Source organism: Catharus ustulatus, chromosome 5 (assembly GCF_009819885.2).
Source record: "Catharus ustulatus isolate bCatUst1 chromosome 5, bCatUst1.pri.v2, whole genome shotgun sequence".
Lineage (NCBI taxonomy): Eukaryota > Metazoa > Chordata > Aves > Passeriformes > Turdidae > Catharus > Catharus ustulatus.
The window spans coordinates 13,618,143-13,638,019 of record NC_046225.1 but is presented as its reverse complement, the minus strand read 5'-3'; the positions used below and the strand labels follow the sequence as shown (position 1 = coordinate 13,638,019).

At 38.4% G+C, this 19,877-nt stretch overlaps 1 protein-coding gene across 1 annotated transcript in view; it reads right to left on the bottom strand.

Moving 5' to 3' along the window:
• TTC29 (tetratricopeptide repeat domain 29) overlaps positions 1–2,171 on the bottom strand; it is a 116,938-nt gene extending 114,767 nt beyond the window's left edge. Inside the window, exon 1 of the mRNA XM_033061438.1 lies at positions 2,093–2,171. Within this exon, the coding sequence (XP_032917329.1) occupies positions 2,093–2,102 (10 nt within the window). The 5' untranslated portion in view covers positions 2,103–2,171. The remainder of the gene's footprint in view (positions 1–2,092) is intronic.
• Between the last annotated feature and the right edge of the window lie 17,706 nt (positions 2,172–19,877).

Here is a 19,877-nt window from a genome sequence, read left to right as displayed (position 1 = left end):
CTTACTTTTAAATTTGGTTTAATGTAGGTATTGCATGCCCTGCTGGTAGGCCTGAAGGCATAAACTTTTAATAGGGATGGAAAAACAGAATATAATAAGAGGGGAAAAAAGAATTTAACTATTTGCTACATTTAGTGAAAGGAAATTTATTTTTGCAAAATAAGTACTAGATATGAATCAATTTGTTACTTAATCAGCATCAGACTAGCAGATAATTTATATATTAGCCTTTCTGGGATCAAAAGCCATTTCATTGATGCAGTATTTTGGTTATAGTGAAGCAATTTTTAAAATTGTGTTACTTAGAACTGAATAATAAGGAGAATTACAGTTTAAAAAGACGACAGGATAGGATATTTCTCCTAAGTCATTCTTTTGGGGCCTCATACTGATGATAGCATTTTTTACAGAAAGAAAAAAGATATTATTTATAGATAAGCTGGTCTGCAATTAGATGTAGCAAAATTTAACAGAAGCGTGTCCTACAAAATAAAAAATCAATAGAACAAAAAACATATAGGTAATTCATCACTATAAAAGATTACACTTCTCACAGAAAATGACAGGTTTGTATACAAAAGCTATGTAAAAATGAAAACCCCTTTTTAGGAAGAAATAGTAATTAAATAGTAATAATAGTAAATAATAGTAATTAAATAGTATTTGGAACAACAATACTGAAGCCCAGAGAAGATGCAAAGCTTTCTACAGCTGCTTTGTTGTGAGATATTAAGTGGGAGAATGAACACAGCCATGCCTTAGTGGAGGCTGATGAATTTGGCAAGGCAGGGGGGCTGACTGCAGCTATGGGGCAGAAAAGGAGGGGAAGCAGCTGAAAGGAGACCCCCATAGAACCACTGCAACTGTGGAAAGCTATTGATGGGGAGCTGTAATTTGGGGATTGCCACTCAGCACTTGGCTGGAGCACTTGGCAAGTCCTTGCTGGCTTACACACTCCACGTTCCCAATCCACGGAAATCAAGTCTATGGGAAAAGAGGCTATCAGGCACACAGGTCTCACGTGAGGCACATATGCAGACATTTTTCTTAGCATGTTTCTGCCTCACAGGACTAAAATACTGCCCTGGCTCCTATTTCAAACTCAAAGCTTGTGAGAGGAAAAAAAAAATCCCAAAGTGCTCCAGTTGAACTTTTACTTTAGATGTGGGAGATTGCTTTCAGAGTGAAACGGAGGGTGTATTTCCCTCATTTCCAAGGTAACTGATTCTTAAGGGTAAATTACAACCACAGAAACGACAGAAGGCACCAGCAGCACACCCTTCTGAAACCCACGCTATTTCAGTCATGTATATTTCATTGCTGTGGATTTAAAGACCACTCTACATCTTGCTCCTTTACTATAAAGTCCAAGCCACGTCTCATTTACTTAATCAAACACCCACAGAATTTAGACAGAGATGAGGTGGTGCAGTTTGTTTCTGAAGAAGTGCTTCACTTAATCCCATACTGGAGGGAATCTCCCCATGGCTGTAATTGCTCCAAGGTGCACGGAAGCCGAAGGTAAAACACCAGCTGCCAGCTGATAGCAATGGTGCCTTTCCTGGCACCTTTTGGGAAACCTGTCGGTTGCCTCTGCTCTTCCTACACATTTTCTGAGGTTTTAACGGGAGGCTGAGGATTTCCCAGGGAGGGAAGGAGGTGAGGAAGCAGGGATGGATACAGCACAAGGCTGTCTTTACGGGTATATCTGCTGCTACTCGGCACTTCCTAAGATAAAGGGACATCAGATTGTGACAGGACAGACCAATGGCACACTGCTTTATTACACTGAAACTAATAGTGTAAATTGATTAAAAAGATAAAAACTAACAAGAAATTTCTGAAATCTACCGCTAGCGTGATAAATGCGATTTGTTTTAAAGTGAGCTGGACGAGGTCGCGGCCCTTGCCTGACCCGTATTCTCAATGCCTGTCCCTGCGGCTCTGGGAACGCCGCCGCCCTCCGCCGCTGCCTGGCTCTCACCAACCACTTCGGCGTGTGCCTTCACCTGTGCCGCTACACACCCCGACCCTGGGCTCCAGTACCGACAAACTGGACCCCCCACCAGCCGGAGCTGCCCAGGGCACAGACCTGGGCTCATGGCGCAGGACGAGCTCTCCGCCGGCCCGGCCCTGCACGGGACGCCGCGGCCTCGCCATGGCGACGGGGGCGGGCGGCGCTGGGGCTGGGCTGCAATAAGGGCCGGGCTGCCGGGCCCTCAGGGACCATCCCACCCCTTCCCGGCCAGGCACTGAGGCCGGGTTAGACCTGGAAAACACGGGGGCTGTGAGACATGCGCACGGTGCTTTGCAGGAGCTCAGGTGGGCTCCGAACGAGCTGCCTCAAACGGGAGCGTCCCTCAAAGCTGATCGAGTTTCTGAAGCTGCCTCGTATGGACACCTAAGGAGCGTGGGCAATCTCAGATGCTGAATGGACACCTGCAGTGAGCAGGTTTTCTTCTTTCACAGAATCGCTGAATAGTCAGGGTTGGAAGGGACCGCAGTGGGTCAAATGCTCCTTAAGAAGGGTTGTCCCAGAGCACATGGCACTGCATTGTGCCTGCATGGTCCATGAATACCTCAATGAGGGAGGCCACAATCTGGATTATCAGTTCCATTGTGTGGACACTGCACAGTGAAGAAGTTCTTCCTCGTACTCAGGTGGAACTTCCTGTGTATCAGTTTCTGGCCATTGTCTCTTGTCCTATTGCCCAGCACCACCGAGCAGAGCTGGGTCCATGTCCTTGTCATCCCTCCTGCAGATCCTGACAGACACTGATGAGGTTCCCTCCCTCTCACCTCAAGATGAACAGGCCCAGCTCCCTCAGGCTTTACTTTTAAGACCAATGCTCCAGTCCCTGAATCAGCTTTGTTGCCCTCCATCCTTCCAGGACTTCTGAACCTCCCCCAGAATCCTTCAGGACTTCTGAGTAAGGGGAAAGACCAAGTAGAAAAAGCATTAGACTGAATCTCTGAGTAAGTGACAATATGAAGGCATTTGGTTTGTGGAAAATGTCCTCACTTTCTGGGGTTGATGAAAGTTTGCTGCTTAATTTACTGTCACAAAGGAGCTATTCTAAGGGACTGGCCTGCTTGGGTGACTGGGAGCTCGTCAGAAATGGAAATACTGAGAAGGAATCAATGAGCTTTTGCTAAGTGCAAATGAAAACTATATGAGAAACGCAATTGGGATGTTACAGAACATAAACAGCAGAGATTTTTCAGTGACTTCTCTTTTTGTGTTGGAAACTTGACACCAGCAGGAGATCATTTTTTTAGCACAGATTTGACCTAGTTTTTATTGCTACAACTGTTGGGAAAACAGGAATGTCAGAATCAATTGCTATAATCTATTTTGGAAGGATCAAGTGGACAGAAAGCACTTAAAAATGGCATTACCTGTTTCTGAGTTGATGGCAATCGGAAACAAAGGATCTTGAATGTTTATGGGTCAATGTTCTAGTGGATAAGTCAGAAGCTGACAGGGTACTTAGCTGATATCAAATCACACTAGAGAACAGCATGACCTATGCTTTACCCACCTACAACACACAGGGAAAGCACTGCTGTACTGAGTGAATTTCAGTCTGAGTGACATATGCTGAAGGTCTCATGCTGCCAGTGTTAAAATGTACTTGGAATTTCAAAATATTTAAAATGTCAATTTTCTAGCTCAAAAAAGTTGCATCCAACACAGAGGAATTCTATATTAGACCTCATCTTGTCAGATGAAAAGGAATTGATCACAGAACTAAAAATTAGCCATAGCTTAGGCATAACTGATAATGATTTGATCACATTTGATATGTGCAAACAGAATTAAGTCCAAGCCAATAATATATATACTTAATGCTTTGGAAGTGCTAATTTTATAAAGGTGAATACTATTATAAGTTAGGTCTATTGGGAGAAGAAATTTAATCTGGAGTGGGAGAATATTAATTGGAAGTGGTTTAAGAGCGGTAGCGCAGACACCCACTCAGCCAGAATGCCACAGCTAAGGAATATGTTTGCTGAAAAGCCAGGGTGGTTTACAAGGCAAACGTCTGTAAAACTGGAGAAAGAATGTGGTGTCATTCATAAACAGTGAAAGGTAGGAATTGTAGAAAATTGCTGTGGCAAGTAAAAGGTTATGAGGGAAATATACATATGGTCAGGTGAGTTAAAATGAAGAGATTGGAGGGTTTTTGCAAGTATAGAATACAGAAAAAGATCTCAATAGTAAGAAGACCCTATTAAGAGGAGAGCTTAAACCTTAATCAGTGATAAACCTCAAATATGTTAAACTTCAAAAATGTGTTAAAGATATACGTAATCTGTCATTTGGGAAGATGGCAGCTGATGTAATTATGTTATTAGTGTTGAAGAGTTTTGTATTCAAAGATGAGGGAGAATGATTCAGTTAGTGAAAGAAAACTGCAATTCAAGCTTTTGGAATGAACATGTCTATCAATGTTCACATTCAGAACTTCTTGAAACACATTTTAAAGGAGGCTGGTGCTGGTATTGTTCTAATACCTTAAAAGAATAAATGGGATATCATCAATGTGACATTGATCAGGCAAAATACAGAATAGATAATATTGTTAACTCAGTTAACAAATAATTTAAAACAAGAAAGATTTTTCCAATTACCATGGGCTTCTGCTAAAAAATCTATATATTCTGGCAGAAAAATAGAGCCTGGCAACCAGACTTTGCTGTCTTAATCAGGCTGCAGGTTTTGCTTATTGATGTAATTTAATTAGACTTCAGTAAAGCATTTGACTTATTATCATTTGGCTTTTTGGATTAAACACTTCAATGACACAGTTATTTGTATCCTGTACATAAACTTAAAAAGAAAACTTATAAAAACTGAAAAGATAAACCAGCAGATGTAAAATTACTCTTAATATTCTGGGATGATATCTGAAGTACTTCACAAGCAGACATTTACTCCATGGGTACATCTCCTGTGTTAAACATATATAATTCATTTGACTTGGAAGCAAAGTAAGAATTTTTTTTATGGAGATGTGTTCAAAGGATCCTGCATGCCAAACAATATGTAAGTTAGAGAGAATACTCTTTAGCAGAGAATCAAAGGCAGTCTACATCTGTATGGTAATATGAAGAGGCAGGAGCCTTTCTGTGGTTAAGGATGAAACCAACTCCTATTACAATGCTGTGTTCTAGCACCAATTTAATTTGCCTAGAAATGTTTGGCCTGCAAGTCCGGAAGGGAAAGGATGTCTGTCCATGGAAAAAAAAGTTCAGTTGCTAGCGCTTTTTTGTTCCTATCATTAGAGGAGGTTTTCTCCCAATTCTGTAAGCAATGATAATGTCCAAGGAATGACAATATTTTATAGCAGATGCTCTTTGCAAAAACTGTGTGAATAAATGATTTGTTTGAGAAAAAAAATTATTTCAGACATGGGCGTATTCAAAAATGTAACATAGAGAGGCAAAAAGTGCAATGTATTGATCATGATGAGTAGCTGGTACCCTTAGAAAATATGTTTGCAGACCTTTAATGGTTACATGGAAAAGGAATTGCTGTGCTTACATGTGGCAATACCCAAAACTAACCAAGACATATCTGGATACTCCTGAATACTGAATACTTGAATATTGCTCATTAAAGAAATAAGTGTTTTGATTCCTGCCTACCTGTCCATCTTTGGTCCCTGGTAGTTCTGGTAGTTTCCTTTTACTTATCAACCTGTCCACTACACAAAAAATCTGCAAACCTGAAGTGTCCCCAGTCCTTCACTTTAGAATGGAGGAAAGAGGAGAGGCTTGGAGAAAACTAAAGTATAATGGTGAAAAGTATGAAGAAAAAAAAAAAAGGAGAAAAGGCCAAGTTGTTAAAAAAATAAAACCAGGGAACTGGAGAGGTGCAGCACTAAGTGTGCTACCAGGTAGCACTCAGTGTAGAAAGGTTTTCTTGGCATTTGCTTGAGAGCACCTAATAAACTTAGTCATGAATGTTGGAATTGCAAGTAATACAGCTCTGCAAAAGCCAGGCACTTAAGTCTTTGTATCATGCCAATGTAAGCCCTATATTCTACATGCATTACAGCCAAAAGTGCCCTAGCATGCACTTTACATGTTATGATAAAATGAAATTTATGCCATCAATGTCTCCTCCTGGTTCTGTTTACTTATTTCAGGTATTTTTATAGGTCTGCATCAGATGTATTTTCACCTACATTTGTAACATTGTCAACTGACTTTTTTGGCCTCCTTTTGAAGCTGTCTAGAAAGATTTATATAAAAAGTTAATCAAACTACATCACTGACTCAGCTCATCAGTACAACTTTTTCATCACCACAGCAATATCTCTGTGACATCTAGCTTATCATCATGAATTATGGGGGAAAGGATAAACAACCCATTAAGAAATTAAAGGCCCACAAAGGTGCAGTTTGATAAAGGATAAAAAAAACCCACGGGGTATGTATAATAAAATCTCTCTCCCCTGAAGAGTGATTGTTATCTTTCTTTCATGAGCGTCAAAGACCTGGAGCTTCTCAGTGCCTCAGGCAAGTGAGTTTGAAGGTCTTCTTCATGATTGAATGGGAAATTGTAATCAGAATTAGGTTATGACTGTTTATCCTATAGAGCATTTAAAAAAATGTTTTATGTGTAGAACTGATATTAGTAACTTAGAGAAAAAGCCACTGTAATTACATTTGGAAAACTCTGCTGTATTTTCCGTATTCAGTGTGTGATTATCTGTTTATTCTGGTGTATGTTGGGACAAGCTGTTCCATGGACAACCGAGCTAAACAGTTCTAATACATTAATTTGTATAGTCTTCAATCTGTAATAAATGGAAGCCCAGGTAAAAGAACAGTGATGTACAGATAAAGATGTCTGTACAACCCCAAGAGAAATAAGTTCATCTTAAATAGGTTTTCATTTCCTGAGACAAAATATGCAGCCAATATTCTTACTGTACATCAATTAATTATGCCTTTCTTTATCCTAATAGAAGACAGCAGTATTTACTACCTTTCACACTCCTCTGAGTGAATTTCATGATTCTGTACGTGGTATGGCTTGTGGCTGAATCTAACTAAATCAAAGGAGGTGCAATCAAAATGAATGACTTAAGCAATGACAGTAGAATTATCCTGTACAGTTCTGTTCCTTGTATGATAAATTATGCTTAAATTGGTGAAAAAAATGATTTGAGATAATAAGAAAGACTGCCAGCAAGAGATGCTCATATTCAGCTGGAAGACAAATTATTTTTTCCCCAAGTAAGCTGAAACTCTGAAGTTTTGCACTTGGTCCCTGAAGATTGTTTGCTCTTAATTGCTATTAAACTCTTCTTTCATGATTGTTTTCTAGTTCTGGTCCCACCCATTGATTGCATCTCATTTAATCCACTAATACAGGCAACAGCAGTTATTTACAGATCCCTTTTTGTGATGGAGCCCAGCCCTGACACCTGTGTGAACTAGTGCAGTGTAAATGCTAAATAGCAAATAACAACATGCCAGCTATGGAGAACAGATGTGTTTGAGGTCAGCAGATCTAAATTTCTCTTTCTAGATGACTCCTGGAACACTGTCAGTGACAGCCAGCATTGCTTTTGGCCTGTTTTGGCCTGTTAGCGCATGATTTATAGGATGAGTTCAGATGGGTGAGTACCCAGCACAGGCTCACCTATGTTTTAAAGGTTTACCTATAGAGGTTTATAACTTATAGTAGCAGGAGTGAAAAGGCACGGAGAGGTCACATCTAGCAAAGTAGTGTGTTGTTCTTACATACTGTAAGGCAACACTCAGGTGTGTCATGACAGAGATAGTTCAAATCCTTTGGGTTCAGTATGTCTGGTGATTAATGGATGTTTATGCTCCACTGTGTGAACTCTTTTCTATCCCTAAGTCTAAGAAATGTTGTTCCTTTTTTGGTAGAGTAGGTGTTTGAATTTTGGAAACTTTGGGGGTGAAAAGCACTTTGTAAGCATCCACATCCATCCACATCCAGTACTGCTGGGTACTTACCTCCAAACTTGAAATTAGGCATTGTGATAAACCTGTCCATTATACTACTGAAACTTTGTTATAGTGTCCTTACCACATTATTTTATGGAATTTTCTCATACATTAGATTGTTGTTACTAACCAGACACAAAAGTGATACTGAAATTACAGTGGAGGCCATTTCAACGTTCCCTATCAGTGACATGAAGATAGGCTTCATTTATTAATTGTAGCTGATTAGCCACAAGGCAAACATTTAATTAAACCTTGGGAGACAATAATATTGCACATAAATTATCCATTTAAGAGCACATAGGTCTTTATATTTCATTAAAAATTGTTTAACCAATAACAACACATCTTAAGTTCAATCTGTATTTACACAGATTTGAAGTCAGAGAATTCCCTAGTGCATTGCTGGGGTTTTTTTTCCAGACACTTATTTCTTGATGTGTTTTGATTTGTATTTACTTAACATTTGTTCATGCTGTTTTCCTGATTAGTCAGACTGCCACTCAAATCAGGGGTTAATGATTTAATACATCCTACCAAATTATTTACTTTTAAAATTATTTCAAAATAGTCTAAAAGATATGTTAGGTTCTCATGGGATTCAGAAAAGCAAAAATCCAAACAAATATGATGTATTATTGCTATAAATTGAAGGCTTCTCTTTTGAATTATTTTCGTCCAATGCAGCTATTTGCTGTTCTTCTAGCACTGGGATCTTTTTTTTCTGCAAGAATATATGCTTATTGTTTATATATTTTTCTGAATACAGGCATATTATATTAAATGTATTTTTAGATTCAAGTAGCAAGATTACTGCGTAAGAAACTGTTATATTAGTCTAAAATTCAGGTATCCACAAAAACCCCCTACTTTCTTATGAGTTTGAGAAGATCATTATCTGCTCTGTTAAATAACTTTAAGAACTGAGAACACCTTTTAAACATTTGTGGTCAGCTATCAGGTTTGTGGGCACATCATTTTTCTTCAGCATTTGTTTTCTACCCAGAAGATTTTCTAAATATTGTAGACTGAGGCAAAGATGTCTGACAAGTAGCTGAGGGGGAAAAACCAGCCCTGATAAAAATAAAAATGGTTTATATAATGTAGTGCACCGATTCTTATGTCATATAATTAATAAGATTTAGAGCCCAATCTCAAAGTTCTAAAAACTTGGTATTAAATTTTATTTCACTATCCTGTGATAGTGTATAAGTAGCACAGGGATGCATGATGTGAGGTATACTTGATTTTCCTTCAGTGTGTTTATATTTGCATTAAAAAATTACAACAGTATCAAACAAATATTTGTGTCTCAGAGATTGCAGATATTTTCTGGAAATAAGTCAAAGGATATTCCTATAAATGTTAATGCCAACTCGTATGCCTGCTACCTTCTCTACCTGGCTTTTATCTCTGTAGGCAATACTAGAGCAGGGATCTTGCCTCTCTGTTTTCAAAGTGTCTTATCTATAGGAGTACAGGGAAAACAGATTCTGCTTAATTGTGGGATGAAAGCACTTCCGAAAATCAGTCTGGTCAGGTATTACCAATGCTTTGCAAATAATTACTTCTGCTAGGGCATTGAAAACAGAAAAGCTACCTTGTCTTGTAATAGAACTTTCCTTAAAAAATTCCTGTACTTAAGTAAATGAGTACCACCAAGGAAGACAATATGATTAAACCTTAGAGATGAGCCCTTTAATATCCCAAGCTAGCCTCTTTTCCTTCAGGTTTAGGAATAGGCTCTGTGACTTTCCTAACCAGTTGTTTTTTTTTTTTTTTCTCTTTTCCCATTTTATTTTTGATTTGGAAAGTAGAGGATAAAAAAAAAAAACAAAAAAAAAACCCAAAACCCAGAAATCAATTATCAAATAAAAACAAGCAGACAAAACCCAAAAGCTGAAATGCAGTAGATTTGCACAACTGCCTATGAAGTTAAATGTAGGTTACTACATTCATCTACAAAGATATTTAGATGGCAAATGGAAAGTAGCTGCTGTGAAGCACATCACATTCATATATAATTGAAGTACCCGAGAGTAAAATACTGAGGCACAATAGGTGACAACTGATAAAAACAAGAGAGGAAGTATAAAACAGGATACAAAGCTCTGGGGAGTACAGAGACTATCTAACACAGGCTGAAGAGTCTACAATAACTGTATCTAAATTACCAGATAATACAAAAATAATAACTGAACTGATAAAGCCAGAGAATTCAGTGAAGTGTTGCTGTTGGAATGATACTTTAATGGAATCAGAAACATTTGCTTGATTTTCTTCACTACCATGCAAAGAAGAGGAAGATTTTTAGCTGCCTGCAAGATGTCCAGAACAGGGAAGCAGGAGTTTCCCAGCAAAAGCTACTGGCTTCACTTATTCTTTATGGATCTGCCTCAAAACAAAGTGCTCACAGATATTTATTGTCCCTCAGTCTGCAGGGATGTCCAAGCGCAACTCAAGTTAATACTGGTCCAGTCTAGCCTTACCCTTATTTTGGTTGCTTATCTGGTCAAAGTAAAATCTTTTGGAAGGTAAAGCAGAAGGCAGCATCTGGAAATGACAGTTTAGGGCCATAAATCCTGAAAAAAATCATTATCACTGCGCTAAGAGCAGAACTTGGATCTACGTGCAGCTGCAGTAGGCTTTGACGTAAATGCCTTTGTCTTGTGGTGGCTGCAAGGCCCAAACTGTTGAGTCACATTCTCCCCTAAATGTGAAACAGATGTTTCTGTCTGTTTCTCATGAATTAGGCTTTGGGAGAGCATATTTATTGAAAACAGATGTTATTGGCATTCTTCCATTAGAGACAAACTTCACATTATTGTAATTGTAGTACACATCTGTGTAGCATTTTTACACCACACTTTCCTCAGATGCAGGAATGTTGTCTACCTTGCTCTATCCTGACCATCATTTTCCACAAATTTACAGGTGTTCTGAATTTTAAATCTCTCACTCAGCTCCAGAAAGGATGATGCTAAGGGACTTGACCATGAATTCAAAACCTTCATAACCCAGAGCACTAAGCACAGTTCTGGTACTGCTAATGTAAGAGGGACATGGAACTCTTGGAGCAAGTCTGGAGGACGGATGTGAAGTTGATAAGAGGACTGGAGCACCTCTGCTATCAAGACAAGCTGAGAAAATTTGGGCTGTTCAGTCTACAGAAGAGCAACCTCATAGCAACTTTCCAAGCTATAGCAGGGCTACCAGGAAGCCAGAGAAGGACTCTTTGGTAGGAACTGCAGTGGTAGGAAATTCAGAAAATTTAAGGAAATTTAGGTTAGAACTTAGGAAGAAATTCTTTTCTATGAGAGTAGTGACATGCTGGCACAAGCTGCCCAGAGAAGCTGTGAATGCCCCATCCCTGGAAGTGTTCAAGACCAGGTTGGATAAGGCCTAGAGCAACCTGGGCTAATGGAAGATGTCCCAGCCCATAGCAGTGGGGTGGAACCAGGTCATCTTTAAGGTCCATTCCAAGCCTTAACATTCTATGGCTCTATGAATCTATAACAACCCACTACGTTTATGTTGTAACAACATCAGTTTCAGCTTTGTCTTAAGTGTTGCCAGATAGATGTTCTTACAGTGTGATTAATGATAATTTCTTTGAACAATGTTATTTAATGAGTTTGAGGTAAATACATGGGAACAAACTGAACTGAAATTGTAGTTTAGTAACATGGCCCAGCTGGGAGATGGATTATGGCAATAGTAAAGATAATAATTTGAGTTTGCTGCAAGAAAAATTGGAAACTAATGTCCATAATGAAATTCAACAATAACTCCTCCTGGATGATACAATGTAATGTCAGCACCCATCTGTCCTTGGTGTGGGATTCGTTGAGAAGAATTTCTGGTGTCCAGAACCCAGTATGGAGGATTCAGCCAAGATGCTTCTCCTTCGCAGAACTAGTCTTCTCTGCCATAACAGTTTAAATGAAGTCAGGGTTAAGAATCTTGCAGGTTTATAAGGACCTACATTGTGATATTATAATCATCTTATTTTGTAATTTTAACAGCTGCCTTCTTGTCTACCCTGTGAACTTTGCCTCTGAACTGTCCTCAAGGCCTCGTAGTGAATCCTTGCCCTCTTGAATCTGAGCAGAGTTCAGGCACTACCTTTTGGTCTCTGTACTCAGCCCTAGTATGCAGTTTCCCTGTCCTGCACACTCCCCTGAGAGCTGGGTCCCTGCTTCTCAACTAGGAAAGATTTTACAAAGACAAGCTTCCCAGGAGCCATCAGGAATTTCTTTCTTTTCTCAGTTGCAAATTAATTGGTAAAGGATCTTAAAGTATCATAGAAGAGAAATGTGGTGACTGAAGTGTATGAAATACAGGCATTGTAGAGATCCTGCCTTGATTTTAGCAATATAAAGAGTGGGAAAAAATGATGTGAGATACAGGCAGCTGCCTGGCTTGTTTCTGAAGAGCTGATAATTCTCCTTCCTTACACCTTGTGTTTTCCCAGAAGTATTGGTATTTCTTTTCCTCATTTTCAGCTAAATTTTTGTTTTTCTAGAGCTCATAGCAACATGGTCCTTCTCCCTTAAAGAGCAGTCCTTTTGTTTTTATCTTACTGTATTTTTCTCAGGTGTTTTTAGAGTGTCTTTTGAAGAGGGACATAATTCTGTATCCATACAGATAGGGAGTAGGTAAACAGGGCAGCACAACACACAGAAACACTGGCAGGCATGACCAGAAAAGCAGGTCATACAGCTTATGACACAGTCATACCCATGAGGAAGGTAAGCAAAAATTACATATTTTGTTCCTCCCAGGAAAGATTTAGTCAAGATACATTTATTGTAGATCACTTATTTACCTACATGAAGATACATGATGACACCACATAATTCCAGTAAAAGTAATGGCAAAGGTAGGATATCAACATAAATTTGTAGATGGTTTATAAAATAAAATTAAGGAAAATTCATTAAATAATGAAATAAAATGAAAATCACACATCTGTTCTTAAACAGTCGCTGATTGCTTAATGGATCAATTTTGGTTTAAAATTTTTTGCGGAGTATCTGTTATATTTGTAAGTGAAGAAGCTCTAATCCAATCTGTCACTCAGTCTTAAAAGATTCTGTTCAATCAGTTTCTTATCTTAACATCTTGTACTTATTTAAAAAGGTGAGATAATCTCGTATTATTATGAGCCCAATAACTAGCAGGTTAGACAAGCAGTGAAGCAAGTCTGCAGAAAATATTTATTTCTGTTTATATCTTCAAAGCTGCCAGCTGTGTTTTCAGTAATTGATAATAAAGTATTGTTGCATAAACAGACATGCTATACTTTTTATGTTTGCATAAAAGTTGAAGCAGAGGATAAATATACCTGATAATTGTATGAATAATTTGAAAATAAAATTAATTAACTATTGTTAATTTTCCTGTGGGTTAAAAACATTTTGGGATTGAAAATTATATGTACCTACACAAACGAAGAATGTCTCCTCCATTAAAAATAATAGTACAGGATTTCTGTAGCAATGACTTCAGACACTCAAAGCCATAAAAGCAATACTGCAGTTTGCAGTAATTACTGTAGAATACAGAATTTTATAAAGGTGGCACTTCATATTTCACCCAGTAAAACTCAGTTATTAATGTTTTAAAATTAATGTGCTGTAAGGTAAACAGGTAAATAATAAAGTGCAAAGATACAATTATGCAGATTGAGAAAAAACTCTGAAATTCTAGACTTCCCTGTCTATATTTATATAATCTACATGTAGTTGCATTTCAGCATGTTGTTATTATAGAAAGTTGAGGAAGACATCAGATTTTTCTGGATGTGGATCTACTACTAAGGCAGAAAGTGGTAGCTAATGCTGCCAAACAGAAGTTCACACCAGTAAGAATATGTGGATGTAAAGTGCTAAATGCAAAACACCAAGTATTACAGAGTGGTTTTGTTCTTTGATAGACATCTGAGTTGTAATTTTAATTAGTATTAATTGGTCTAACTACTTTTGCCTGCATCATCATTTAACCCCAACCAGCGACCCAGCCCCAGGCAGCCCTGTACTCACTCTCCCACCAGCTGGATTGGAATTGGAAAGGTAAAAGCTGGAAAACTCATGGGTTGAGATAAAGACAGTTTAACAGGAAAAGCAAAACCCACAAGAAACAAAGAGCAAAACAAGGAACTAATTTCCTGCTTTCCATGGACTGGCAGGTTCAGTCATCTCCAGGAGAGCAGGGATCCATCACAGGTCAGAGGTGACTTGGGAAGACAAACATTCCTTACTTGCTCATTTTTCCCCCCCAGTTTATATACTGAGCATGATGTCACATGGTCTGGAACATCCCTTTGGTCAGCTGGGGTCACCCATCCTGACTGTGTCTCTTCCCACCTTCCCACACCTGCTTGCCAGCCTGGCAGTGGAAAACATCTCCATATGATCCACCCTGTGTTCAGCATAAATCCAAAGTACAGATCCATACCAGCCACTGGAAGAATATAAACTGTGCCTCAGTCAAAGCCAGCACAGCCTGGCTCACAAACAGCTTTCCACACTGCCCCTGTTATTTCCATTTGCTATTGCCACAGTTATTGCAGTATTTGTTGCATTGGTAACAGCCAACTTCACACGGGGATACATTTTTCAAATGTCATTCTGGGAATAAAATACCACTCCCACTGCATATTTTCCCTCCCAGGATTAGCTGGTGTTTGTTCAAGTTCAATCTTGAAATGAGAAATATTTATTCTGATAGTGATAGGACTAGGTCAGAAGACAAAACACTCGAATGCTTTAATGTATTTTCATTGTTGTAACTGATGGCACCTTCAGAGTAAATCAGGCAGTACAATCTGCAGCTGTGATTTGCTTTTGAGTGCACGACATGATTTAAGTTATCATACAACCATAGCTAAGGTTACAGCTGCAAGTTCGTCTAAAATAATGTCCCAGATGTCTTTACATCTAAGAGCTTTCTACGCTGATAAGAGAATTCTTGAACACATTGCTTGCTTTTGCATACAATTTTTTTTGTATTTCAAATGATTCTGCATCTTTCCTGCATATGTGGCAGTGGTATTTTAGTCCTTATTTTCTTTTCGAGTATTAGCATCTTAAATGGAATAAAGATCTGATGTCAGGTGTCAGTTTCCATCTCCTTTTTTTATTCCGGTCTTGTGCTCTGATTCAGGCATTCCCACTGCTTATTCCAGTTACATCTTTTGAACCTCCTGTTCTCATATAGATAATTGGGTATCTTGCACAATCTTTTTCTAGACAGAATAAATGTGCCACTTTTGGGTTATAAGTACAATCTACGGTCAGTTTTTATGCAGTATTTATGCACATCTTTCCAGAAAGATTATTTTGATGCTAATTTAGTCCACTGAAGAGCACAGTGAGCCATCACCAGTAAATTAAAACCTGTAGACAATTAGATCTATTATTTCATATTTTTCAGAACGGTGACAACCAAATGAGGTGTGAATAACATGTCTATTGCCCTCCCCACCCCCAAGCCCTTCTCAAATCCTGTCAGTGACACAGAAGTTTGCAATTTTTGTGGTTTCTTTTCTCTGAACTCTCCAGGGTTCATGTATTTATGAAGTGGCAGGTACTTCTGGAAAGCAGGGATTGATGTAATATGTAAGAGTAAGAGAAAAGATCTTGAGACACACAACTTTTCCCACTTTATTTTCCAGAAATCTGCAGACCCAGCTGGTAGAAAATCTGAAATACTGAATAAACATATTATTTGTCCAAGACCACTGTGTATAATGCTTCCAAGTTGCTCCAGCATTAGGGACCAAAATATAATATAAAATCATCTCAGTGGAATAATCAGAATTTGTATCTTACATTAGCATTGCAGCTCTCATAAAAGGAAGCAAACTCTGGCCTTGCAATAGATTTTTGAAGTTCTGTGTTTGTTTTTTAAGTACATCATTGATGCAATAATGCAAATGACTGCTGTAATGTGACTGTGCAAACCTCTCAATTTGTTTTACTTTTTTATAGTTATGTATTATTCATGTTGCATTAGCATATGCGCTGTTTATTTCCCTAATTGTAACAAGCACTTAATTAATTACACTATAACCTCTTGAATCTATAGGCCAACTGTTGCGTCTTTAGTTAATATTTTAAAGTCTCATCTTTTTCCATTTTTCCGTGTGTCTTTGATGTTTTGTTTCTTACCCTTCTTGTTTGGGTTCTCTGTGGAATAGTCTCAGAATAATTCTGCAGTTCTCTTTTATGGCTGAAACTTTGCATTTTAACAGTTGTCTGGAGATAGTTTCTTCCTTGTGAAATATCAGTTTTAATAACAAGAAAAGGAAAATGCCATAAATCTGCACTAACTACATAAAGCTGAAGTCTCTGAGAGACTGATTAACATTGAGACTCTACACAGGTTTTTCAATAATTAGAGGATGTGCTTGCATGGAGCCATGACTGCTCTGGCCTTGATGCCGTTTCCCAGGGCAGGCAGTAATTATTATAGCCCACAGTAAATTTCCTACACTCATTGCCTCCAGCCACCGAAGATCTTTTTGGAGTAAAGGTCTCTTAATTTTCTACATTCTTCTCATCAGCTTGGATTAGCAACATGTTCTACTTATTTTCTTTAGTTGTTTTCGAAACAACTGAAAGCTTTTCTGCTGCAGCTTTTTCTTTGCACCTGAGGTTGAAGGGATCTGATCACAGCTTTTATTACATTAACATAGTACTGGAATTTTTGGCAGGGCAGCCAGAACCAAACTGTTATCACTGCCTTTGGGCTCAAGTGAGTAACCCCACTCAGCACTCCTTAGCTTTGTGGTGCAGATTATACTTATTTACTGTTCTCAGATTTTATGGCCTCCATGGCTCACAAATGAATTATTAATTGAAGTAGAAGGCTCCTTCTTCTGGGATACAGTGTCTTCACCCTGTTCTGCGCTTATTTTGACTAGAATTTTGTTGTACTACAAAAAAAAAAAAAAAACAACTATAAAACTGACTCATCTAATCTTAAAAAAATAGATACTCATGGCTAGTAAATGAAATGTTAATTGGTGAAATTAAAGTGGCTATACTGTTCTCTAATTATACAGATCAGATGCTGCTAGTTATTAGTGGGGAGAAAATGCCAAAATTGCTTTGTGTAGGATAATCTTGGGCTGTGTAAGATATGAAACCATTGCTGGTGCACTTCATAATTTGCCTTTACATCCACTGTTGTCAGTTCATGCTAAGCCTTCCACGGTGATACAGTTAAATACAGTAAAGGAACTTTTAAAGCAAGAAGGGACTTAAACCCCTGAAAAGATCCACTGTAACAAAGCGTACTTTTAGTGTGAATTTGTAGACATTCGTTCATCAGTGTTTTGACCTGACCTGAGACTTACCATTAGGAAGAGCAAGGATATCACTTTAAGAATTAAAAATCCTTTGGAAAAGGACATATATGAAATTGAGGATGGCTTTTCAGGAAAATATATGGATTGAAATAAAGATGGACAGAGAAAAAGAGAAAAAGATTGAAAGAGAAGGAGAATAAACTTCTGACAGGAAAGAAGTAGTTCAAAGAAATATGAATGGTTAGTGAAGAAACATCAGGAAGTGTGGAGGAGGATGAAAGGTTTAAAAATATTAGTTAGAATGTGAAGAAGAAGAGTAACTAATATTAGTAGAAAAGGATAAGTTATTAGAAACCAGTTGAATAAACCTCTGGAGAGAAAAGAGAGGAAAAGCACTGTCAGGCTGGGTATTGTATGAGAAAAGGAGAGTGAAGATGCAGGAAAATACAAATGGATATGCAGTGGACTGATCTCAGAGTTGCCAACTACAGTGCCTGGCAGTTATAAAGGATAGGTGAGATGTCCAGAGCAGACATAACATGTAAACAGATTTTCCATTCTCAGCTAGTTTTTGTAGGATAGTTTTGAACTGCCAGGTGGGAATATCCTGATAAAGGAACAATTTTCTTGCTGCTTTTTCTATTCCACATGTTAAAGATCTTCAGTCAGGCATCATTTAAAGAGAATAACAGTTTTATCTGGCATTTCTCTTAAGGGAGGGGAACACAAAATATTCTTTTAGCATATCATCTCAGTTACAAAAAAACCCCATTAACAGTGGTTGCTTTGATTTATTTGTTTAGGTGCCAGGGAATTGGTGCTGTGTTAGAAGAAGGTGCTGATGTTTATGCTTTTTTCTTTCCTCAATAAAAAGGTAGGAAAGCAGCAGACTCTGAAATGGAGAAGAGTGCTCTTCCTAAGCCACTTCAGAAAGAAGAGAAACCAGCACTACTGCATCCAGCAGAGATGAGAAGAGAGATCCAGTACTAGGTCGAGAGAATGACACACAGTAGTGTTGCTTGGAGCTGACCTTTTCTGTACAGCAGTGCAAGAGATCAGATAAAGGAGCGACTGATGCTGGAAAAGGAATTTTTTCCTTGAAGGAAATTCCAGCAGAGCAGGTAGACTTATAGGAGAACAGAAGATTTATGTTTAAAAATGCCCATAAGATTTTGGTATGGCAAAAAACTTCATGCCCCTATATGTTATTTCCAATGGAATATGATCAGTTATGGCTGATAGGGGAATTAGATTAAAAAATTTAAAATTATGACACTGAGAAAAAACATTCCAGCAAACACACAAACCCAGTAAGCCAGATTTGAAGCTGAAAAGCAGTGGCTGCTCAGCGCAGGTCTTCAGACATGCTTTGCCAGGGATAAAGTCAAAGCAAGTCCTACAAATGCCACGCCTTGGTGTGGTATAAACTGCAGGAGCATCAGAGGAAATGCGACAAGACAGCAAATGCAAATAGTTTCTTACTGCCACGATGAGATTAGCTAAAATGAAGGTGACTTAGAAAAGTGCAAAAATGTGGCACTGATAGAAACCTTTTAGTCCAAGATCTTGAATGAGATCCCAGTTAGAATCCTGTTCAGTGTGGAAGGAACTTGTGCCCCTGTATAACATGTCCTGGAATTCATGTCTCTGAAGCTGTCACTAAAACTTGTCATTCCTATGTACTGCAACTTCCTTCTCCATGCTTTATATATTTACAGTAATTTCATGAGTATAAGGCACACCGGAGTATAAGGCACACTTCCAGGTGTTGGCAGATCTCCAAACTTTGTCCATATATAAGGTGCACCAGTATATAAGGCACACTTTTTTTGCAGCGAGGATCCGCGTGCAACAAAGTAACGAATTAGTAATGGAATCGCACGATCACAGGGTTTACTGGTTCGGCTCGGGGCTGGCCAGGCTTGGCTCGGCTCGGGGCTGCTGTGGGCTTGTGCTTCCAGGTTGGCAAATTTCCGATCTTTCTCCATATATAAGGCACTCCGGAGTATAAGGTGCACTTCTGGGTTCGGACCAAAATTTTAGTCAAAAGGGTGTGCCTTATACGTGTGAAATTACTGTACTTAAAAGTAATTCTGAAAATTGAACCTACTTGGAAGTTTAACTTGTTCTTGCATAAACATTTTCCACATTTAGTCCCTAAATAAGTTGTGTTCTGTGATTTTACATCTCATGTCACTGAAATCAGTCCAACCTTCAGTGTGATTTTCTTCTTTGCATATTTGGATGCTTTTCTGTGTTTAAAACTTCCTCTCATCTTTGACTCATTGATTCCCAATTGCCAAGACATTTTTTGAATGTACTACATGCGATTTGTCTCCTCACCACTATTTCATGTACGCTACTCACAGCTTCTTAGCTTGACTATTTCAGCCTTCAAGACAGTATGGCAGCCTCTCCTCTTCAGTGAAGTCCCTACATATTTTCTTTTAAAAATTCCATTGCAAAAAAGAATTCCTATGTAGCGTTATGTCAGGCTCCATTCTAAAGAGCAGATAAGAAATCATTTGTGTTTCTTTTGTCTAGAAGGAACATAAATTATCTTAGCAAA